This window comes from Acanthisitta chloris, unplaced genomic scaffold, assembly GCF_000695815.1.
Source record: "Acanthisitta chloris isolate BGI_N310 unplaced genomic scaffold, ASM69581v1 scaffold12860, whole genome shotgun sequence".
Classification (NCBI taxonomy): Eukaryota; Metazoa; Chordata; class Aves; order Passeriformes; family Acanthisittidae; genus Acanthisitta; species Acanthisitta chloris.
The window spans coordinates 29,370-38,891 of NW_008653414.1; the positions used below are offsets into that span (position 1 = coordinate 29,370).

General features: G+C 38.5%; 1 protein-coding gene across 1 annotated transcript in view; it reads right to left on the reverse strand.

Moving 5' to 3' along the window:
* KIF2A (kinesin heavy chain member 2A) overlaps window positions 1-9,522 on the reverse strand; it is a 34,781-nt gene that overhangs the window by 25,165 nt on the left and 94 nt on the right. Inside the window, exons 2-7 of the mRNA XM_009080977.1 lie at window positions 8,152-8,271; window positions 7,668-7,722; window positions 5,529-5,651; window positions 4,865-4,965; window positions 1,430-1,525; window positions 745-799 (exon numbers count right to left, since the gene is read on the reverse strand). Coding sequence (XP_009079225.1) covers window positions 745-799; window positions 1,430-1,525; window positions 4,865-4,965; window positions 5,529-5,651; window positions 7,668-7,722; window positions 8,152-8,271 — 550 coding nt within the window. The remainder of the gene's footprint in view (window positions 1-744; window positions 800-1,429; window positions 1,526-4,864; window positions 4,966-5,528; window positions 5,652-7,667; window positions 7,723-8,151; window positions 8,272-9,522) is intronic.

Below are 9,522 nucleotides of genomic sequence, written 5' to 3' on the forward strand. Positions count from 1 at the left end.
GTTTTCTGGAGGGTTTATTTTGGAACACATACTCCAGTCTGATGAGCAAGCAGTAATAAAAAAAGTTGTAATACTGATCACAAATGAAACAGTCACTAGGGAGTTATTTTAGTACCTACTAGTTTTTTAGTGGCATCTCATATGCTGTTAGGGTGTCTTTGCCCAGATCTAAGCAGCAGCTCCAGGGTATAAAAGTCTCCTGTTTCTCTGTAATCCACTAGACCTGTGAACATGTCTTGGACATGTTTGGGCACCTACCATGTCATAAGTCATCAGTACCTGAATTGTGACCTTGATGTACGATTCAAGACCACTTGAAATAATAAAAATACAGGTACAAAAATGTGTATGGAAGTTTTCACCAGGTAGCTCTCTGCTCAGGAGATCACTTGAATGACATTTTAAAATAACAGTGATCCTAATGTGATATAACAATCCTGAAGAAATTACAGTAGCATTAATTTCCAGACCAACTAAATACATCCGAGATGGACTCGGAAAAAACCTGCACCCTCTCTGTGCCTCAGCTCCCAGTCCATAAAATGGTGACAGTTAAACTACTTTTCTCCCAATCTCTATCCAGGCTATGACAGGTCTATGAATTTTCTAAGTCTGTCACACATATTGTCTAGTATAACAGTTTCACCTTTGATCAGTAATTCTAGAGCTCTTTAACACGAATCATATCACAATCAGAAGCAGCTTTACAGAGAAATAAATCAGCAAAATCTCTGATGATCATACCTTTTTTATTGAGTGGTCGTTTTCGTACACAAACACAAATCCTGTGCTCATCAATCTGCAAAGGAAAGTCTTTCAGTGAACTGAACTCCACCAGTTCCTCTTATATGATATTTTACTTTATTTGACTTCTATTCTTGAATTAATTAACCACCATTTAAACAAATTTCCAAGACAGAGAGTGTGCCTGGACAACAGCCAAGAACCCAAAAAGGAGCACCATACATTAACAAAACTCCCTGCAGACAGTGATATCTGATAGAAGATTGACAGAAACGGCTATCGACAGAAATTGTCACCATCTTCATCATTTAAGGATTCTGCCCCCCAATTTCTCTGCAAACCAAAGCTCCACATCACTTTCCAAGATCAAATATTAATCTTGATGCTAAACAGGATTTTTCAGAGAAGTTTAATGGTTTTGTGTGCATATCCCTTAGCATCCCGGGAAAATCACAACACAAAGGCTGAGTGACTACTTTGTACATACTGGCATTATTTAACAGTAAAAAGATACCTACTAATTTCCATATCATCAAATTACTGAAAAAAAATTAACCCATGTTACAGTGAATAGTAATATATATTAAAACACCTATTTTTCATATTTTCAGACAGAAATATACATTGAAGAAAACTGAAAGCACATAGCAATAACACAGAAGGATAAAACATATAGGGTACTTACAGGATCAGCAGTTGTCAGTGGTCTATAATCCAAACTTCCCCTGAAATCTCTTATCATACACATGATTTCATAGTTTGGGTTTGTAGCATCCACATCCTAGGGAAAAGTAAGCAAGAGAATTTCTACTGTATTCTTTGTTCCCTGAAACGGACTACGTTCAATATCTTCTGTGTTTATTTATAAGAAAAATACACATCAACTGAAACCTTTTTTCATTTTCTCCAAAACACCAGAAATGTCTCAAATGCCATTTTCCATTCTGAGGTAGCTAATTTACTGGCCATAAAGCAAAACAATTATATGCTTCCTATTTTGTGGTTCTGGTTGGCACGTAAGAGAAAATGCTTTTAAATGGAGGACTCTTTAATAGTCAACTCAAGAAAGAGAAATTACACCTGCCTTTTCCAGCACCTTCACACAAAAACACCTCCAAATGATTCCAGAGTCAACAATTATTAATCTGAAATAAGGCAGTTGGATGGTCACACGGTTACACTACAGGTACAACACACACCACAGAGGACAGTGCAGCAGAGGTGCTGCTCTAAACACAACTTTCTGTACCCAAGTCAGTTAAAGGAGCTCAGTACTACCACTGGTCCTGTGTTAATTTCTACAGATACTCGGATGCATTGCAAACTCATCTAACAGTCCTAGACCCCAAATAAACATAAGCAATCCCAAGGTTGTGATGGTTTTGGCTGAGTTAGACTTAATTGTCTCCACAGAAAAATGTGGTACGTGGCTCTGTTTAGGATTTGTGCTGGAAACAGTGTTGACCGCACAGGGATGATCCTGCCTGGACTACTGCATACAGTTCTGGTGCCTCCAACACAACGAAGACAAGGAACTGTTGGAGCAAGTCCAGAGGGCCACGAAGTTAAGAGGCCTAGTGCATCTCCCCTATGAAGACAGGCTGACAAAGCTGGGGCTGTTCAGCCTGGTGAAGAGAAGGCTGTGTGGAGACCTCAGTGCAACCTTCCAAGATCTGAAGGGGCTACAGGAACCTGGAAAGGAACTCCTTGTTAGGAACTGCAATGACAGGACAAGGAATAACTGGTAATCATTGAAAGAGGGGAAGATCAGATTAGATATTAGGAAGACATTTTTTCCTGTGAGGGTAGTGACACACTCGCAAAGGTTGCGCAGGGAGTCTGCGGAGGCCCCACACCTGGAAATGTTCAAAGCCAGGTTGGATGAAGCCTTGAGCAACCTGGTCTGGTGGGAGGTGTCCCTGCCCAGGGCACAGGGTTAGGACCAGACGATCTTCAAGGTCCATTCCAACCCCTTAACATTCTATGACTCTATGTTTTAGCTATCACTGAGCTACGCTTACAGAGCATCAGGGCCTTTTCTGCTTGTCACCCCACCACACCAGCAAATAAGCTGACAAAGCCAGGACAGCTGACCTCCCATCCTTAAACATGGAGCCATCAGTACCAGAGTGAATGGACACCTAAGAGGACATGCACAGGGCACTCCAAAGCCTTGCTAAACCTAAGCCTACTGTGAGATGAGCTGTTTCTCTGCTGAATCAATTGAACATCCTTCCTGTCAGTTGTCCCTGTGACTACCTGCTTCAAGAGGTCTTGTCCCTGTGACTACCTGCTTTTTTTAAGAGGAGGCTCAGGGGAGACCTTATCACCCTCTACAGCTCCCTGGAAGGAGGTTGGAGTCAGGTGGTGCAATTCCATTAGTATGCTCAGTCCTATTATACACAGCTTTCTGTCATGGATTCTGAAACAACTCACACTATTAGGAAGAGATCTTTTACAGAGAGAGTGATCAGGTATTGTAATGTGCTGCCCAGGGAGGTGGTGGATTCACCAACCCTGGAAGTTTTCAAGATGAGACTGGATGTGGCACTTAGTGCCATGGTCTCGTAACTACGGTAGGGTTGGACTCAATGATCTTTGGGGTCTCTTCCAACTAGGTTGATTCTATGATTCTATGATTCTACACCACTTTGGGACATGCTGCTCATGCCATACATAGCCAGCTCTGGTACGCAGACCTTACTAAGTTTGGCATGGTTACCCCTACATGATGTAAAACTCCTTCCGGACCACATCTTGTTGTGGACAGGCACTCTCAGAAAGCACTGCACTAGGGTTACTAAGCTGAAAGGGAGACAGCTCATTCTTTGCACCCGTGACACAGACAATCCTCACCACAGACAAAACTGTCCTGGCAATCAGCATCTAACTGTGCCTTGATGTTGTTCACCCTGACTACAGTGAACTCAGTACTGATGACAGTAAGTCCTCACAAAATGTATTCCCACTGAAACACTTCCTTCTACCATTCAGAAAGGAGCACTGCTTATTAAGGAAAATGTATTTGCCTAATATTCTTCAAGCCCTGTTTAAAGGTCTTACACACTGGAAGTCAGTGCTTGGTGAATTATTGCTGCATTTCACAACAACTTCCTCATACAGAAGCTTAAGACTCAGATGCAAAGGGGCCCTCTAGAAGGTTAAGACTCAGACGCAAAGTGAGTCTCCATGGGAGCAATAAAGAGAAAATTTTAGAAGTAATAGCACTTCACAGCATTTTAACATATAAAGCCAAAAAATGCTTGTTCCTTAGATGTAAAGACATAGCAATGTTTTGCATTTGTGTTAACAGATGGAAACTAGAGAACAAAAATTCAACACAGGTGATTTTAGGTCAACTAGGAAGCATCATTAAACCATGAAGAGTAAATTGTCTGAATTATTTACTTGTTGGTGGTAATTCTCATGTCAGTAGCGGATTGGTAGTATCTCTTTAGAGACTAACACATACGCACAGGGCTGCCAACAAGATTATGCTCCCAGTTTTGCTAAAGCTTTTACACCACTGTGACAGAAAGTCATTTAATATTAAGAGATTTTTCTCAAAGGATTAGCAACTTCATTTCTTTCACACAAGTTTTTAACAACTTGCTGCCAAGCTGCTTGCAGGATAAAATTATAAATGCATAGGCTAGTATAAAGAAAGAAAAATTAAAAGTCACTGTTCAAACCCGAGCCTCAAATAGATGCTCTACAAAGACTCAAAGATCATAAGGAGCACTTTATCACAATGTTGTATCACCTACTGTAAAATAACAGACCTCTCTAAAAGTCAAAAGTTCTATTATTTTCAACAATATATTTTCCCTAAGAAATAGCTATCAGCAGTAGCTGATCTCTGGAGAACCTGCAGCAAGACAGCAAGTGAAAGCAATTGTTCCTGTAGGAAGAAAAAGAGGAGGAAAAGCACCTAACTTAGTAGTTATGAGAGCAATGCAACCACACACCAAAATATTTATCGAACTTACATACAGAATGAAAACACTTAATTTCAAGATTGCGACAGTTCATAAAAATTATTAGAGACTGAAAAAAGCACAATGATTTTGCGAACTTCTCTTCCTGACATACGTTTTCCATCTGAGCTAAAAATACTAACCTGAGCTCTCTTTTCTCTCAGTTCCTGCTGCTGTAACCTTCTTTTTTCACGCTTCTCTTGCAATTTTTCAACCTCTTTTACACAATTAGATTTTCTACGTGCTTAAAGAAAAAGATGTAATGTTAAAATATTTTCAGTGTTGCATGAATTTAGTATTTACACTGTAAGTTTCAATTACATGAATTTATCAGTAATTAGAATGCATTCAAATCAACTGTATTTTTAAGAAAATCAGTATTAGCACAGAATAATTACGGCACTTTGATTTCTGAAATTCATAAAATTTATGAGGAAAAAATCATGGGAATGGGACAATAATTACACAATCAAAAATATATGGACAATGACCCCCAAAAAAATATTTGGACAGATACATGTGGTCTCTTGGTTTGAATTAAAAGAAAGCCCAGACAAATTAAAAAAGAAAAAACCAAAATCAACACCACCATGGTTAAAGGAGGATAAAGGAAAAACAAATTGCAAATAATATCATGATTATGACAAAAATGAACATTTGTTTGGCCACAGCTCTCTGAAAAAGCTCCTCAAGGAAGCTCACAGACAACTGAGCATGGAGACTATATGTCGCTTATGGACAACAACATAATCCAAGAGAATGTACATGTAATGCCCAGAATGAGTCTTTGATACACGGTTTACATACAAGGGGGTCCAAATTCCTTTTTTGCAGCTTGAACTGGAGATATATCTGAAACAGTACCATTCTGTTGAGAGGAAGAAGACTGCTCAGGAAGCTGAGTAGGTCGCGCGCGTGCAGAACCAACCACTGCAAAGAAAAAGCACAAAGCTCATCTAGACACAGAAGAGTAACAGTTCTACCCAATTCTGAAATGCTTTGTTAAATGAAGCCCCTTTGCAGACAACAATTTACTGGGGGTGAGGAGGAGCCATACACATAGAAAGTCTATTAATAAAGACATCTGGTATGCAGACCCTTTTTTTTTATCCTAGTGTCATACACCAACACAATGTAATTATTAAGTACCAATGCTGGACATGCATACTTTTAGCAGAATTAGTACAACTTCCCATGTGCACAAAATGAAGTCTGTACTTGGAGATGTGCAGTTCTGAAGCTTAAAGTACTGCAACTGTACTTATATTGTGACTACACCCCAAAAAAAAAAAGAGTAAGAAAAACAGAAGCCCCACTGTTTCATTCTCTAGGTTTTACGAAGTGCTCCAACCCCACTGAGCCTGTGATCTCTGGAGGAGCAAAGCAATAGGAATGAAAGGCAGCAAAGTGCAGCTCGATCTCTGAGTGGAAGAAACAAACCTTTCTGACTCTGTAACCAGAAGGGATACAGATACAATCTATATGTCTGAACTCATGTATTGATTCTATACATGCTAAGGATGCCAATTTCTGAAGATGCTGCGAGGTCTGTTCCCAGTGAATGCAGTGGGAGTGGTGAGCATACAAGCCTCTTGGATAGAGCTGAATGCTTTAAACTGTTTTTCAAATAGTTGCTTCAACAGCTCTGCTTCAGCTGGCCCACTTCCTGCACACACTTCTAACAGAGTCTGCCAGAGAGTACAAAAGTGAAGGTATCAGCTTTGATTAGCATCCAGAGATGACAGTCCAAGTAAAGACCATCTCACTGTGCAACATGAAGACAACTATGGAAACAGGTTTTGAACAAGACAGACAAGACAAATGCCCAGATCGTTCCAGATATCATAGGATATCTAGCTTGTAGCACAAATTGTCTACACAAATTCGTGCTGAGCAACGCTGAATTACAAGGCTAAAAACCAAAAATATTTAGGCCAACAGTGAACAGTAAGAGGCATGGTACCTATTAAAATACAAGTTACAGGGTCATTCCATACCAAAGAGATAATTTACTACAAATGACATCATCTGTGGCTGTGAAGGACAGTCCATCAGTAAGGTATCTCATATTTAAACTGTATTAGTTTTGAAAAAAATTATACAGTCCTCATGAGATTTTTCTATTTGTTTAACAGCCTCAGAGGCAAATGGCAGAAGGGCAAAAGTGGACCCAGTCATCCACCAAAAGAGTCTGATCACTTGCAAAGATATGCAAGCCCACTTGTTTTTCAACAGGTGGACTGGAACCTAGTCTGAATTAATGGCAGTAGGTTAATTTTTTGGAAGAAGAATAATCACCATCATTGGTACAAGTCAAGTTGGATGCAGGAGAGAAAACGAAAACAATCAGCAGTAGCTGTTCTTCCTCATGTTCTGGATGCATTACATCTGTATTCATCTAGTACATACTTTTCACCTATCCTCCTGTGATATTTCAGCCTTTTTTTCCACAGATTTTTTTGCCATTAACTGTAAAGTGAGAAATGACCTGTAGGGCTTTCGAGCTGTCTTTGAATGACTGCTTACACACAGGCTGTTACAACACTAAGTTAAAAAAGCAAAAGAGTAAGAATTTTAAGTGCACTGCTAGTGGATATTGAAATGTTGTTCGGGTAAGCTGAGGATGCTTAGCCTTCACATGGAAAGTCCACACATGATTTAACATTGCATAATTAATATCTTCAAATTTTTGCACCTTTGGCTCATTCAGCTTAACTTTCCTAATGTTATATTGCTTCAACTTGCACATAAATACTATTTGTACAGTATGAACTCCTAAATATACATAGGAGTAATTCCAGGAATTATGCATCATGTCTTCTACCTGTCACATGCGCACACACACCAAATGAGAAGTGGAAAACTATTAAGGAATACTAGAAGAGATGGAGGTTAAAACGTTCCCACATTTTTTACTTCCTTGAAATGAAAAGAGAGATCATTTACCTCTATTATCTCTGGTAGGATTTTCATTCTTAGCAGGCAACACACTTCGTCGACTCTATAAAGAAAGAAATCTCTCATTTGATCACCATATAATTGAAAACAAAAACTGCAGCCACACCTCTGCTTCCTCCGAGCGAATGAAAACAACATGCCATCAGCAACAGAGCTGTGATTTGATGCCAAGTCCCTCCCTGAAGAGTGAAGGGGTGAAGACTGATTGAACTATTTGTACTGTTTCAAAACAACCTCGAAAACCTTGTCTGTATTCTTCCTTGAGATATATTTAGTTATATTAATATTAGTTCCCAACTCCCCCTCTGCTGGAACTATTATTAAAAATCTTTAGAAATCCCTATTGACTTTAGGAGAAAAGGTTATCAAATAGTACCACAAACACAGAAGTTAAGGTTAAAAATTCCAACATAACATCATGTATAGAATTACTGTCAGGCTGTCATGAGCATGCTGTGTAGATATTACCAACCTTCACAATTTTGTTTACTTTGGCTGTTGAAGCAGGTGGTGGTAGTGTCTCCTGACTAGGTTCAATATCTTCATCAGGTGCAAGATCTGGGTTAAGTGAAAATATGCTCTCTAAGTCAATCTGTGTAAAAGAACATAAAACACACTTATGAGACTTTAAACAATGTTTGAGAATAAACAGTAAATATATTTAGTGCTCTTCCCCTACAATTTAGTAATTCTAAGATCTGAATTACCTTGTTTCATGTTTGCTAAAAACAGACTAAGCTTTGGTCTTCGCATTATTTGAAAATACATCATTTGTAAAAGGGGTGTATTTAAAACAACCAATAGATATTCATAATTTTGTAAAGTGATTAAACTAAAACAGAAGTAGCTAGTATTACTGTGGCAATTTGACAACTATGGCAATATATGTAAGACATTCTGTAACATAAAGAGATCTCAGATATCGGAAATTTCCCAGACACTGCAAAAGAAAAAAATTACAATGACCCCAAAAAATCAAAGCACAGCTAAAACCACGTTAAATCTATCATGTTTGTGGTTTTTTTTATGTTATTGTCATTTTTTATGTTATGTCATTCAAAATGTTGCAAAATATAAGGGGGGAGGGGCAGGATCTTAAAAATATCTGACTTCAGATCTATTGAAACTTGGCTTCCCAAAAATGTTAAAGAGCTTTGTTCTCTACAGACTACTATTTCTCTGGTTTGTATCTCTCAAGGACCTCACTACTATATGGATTCTGTGTACCCAGAGGGATGAGCTCAGCTGATGAAGTCACCAGGACTTTCTCACAAGTTGTTTTTTTCCTGTGTTTTTACAAAACCAGTGAAGTGTAACTATTTATGAGATGCTTCTCCAAATCTCAACTGAAACTGGGTAACACAGTCCAAAATTTAAAGGAAGAGGGGATAAGGAAGTGTTACACAAAATGACACAGTTTCATAAGGAAAGCAAGGCTGGAAAATCGTTGCCAAGAATAAATAAGCAAACAGGCAGTTCAATTCCTCAATAATACAAACACAAAAAGATTTCTAATCCATCTCTCCTACTAGTTTCCTGTCTGAATTGTGTGTCATTCCCCTTCTTAAAAATTAGATTTTTCTACATGTAAAAAGAGAATAACAAGGTCAGCCTTTGTAATCTGGTTCAAAATCAATAGATGAAAATAACTCCTTAAAAGCTGTGACACAGAGATCAGGAAGTCAAATTTACGACGAAACCAGAATTTGCTTGACACTTCCCGTGCAAAACAGTCTGTAACTGAAGCAGCAAATTAAGATTTATGCATCAATTTTGTTTCCAGCGCGAACTGCAAAGTAATATTCACGTAGAATACACATTTTTTTAAAAGAGAAAAGTTCTA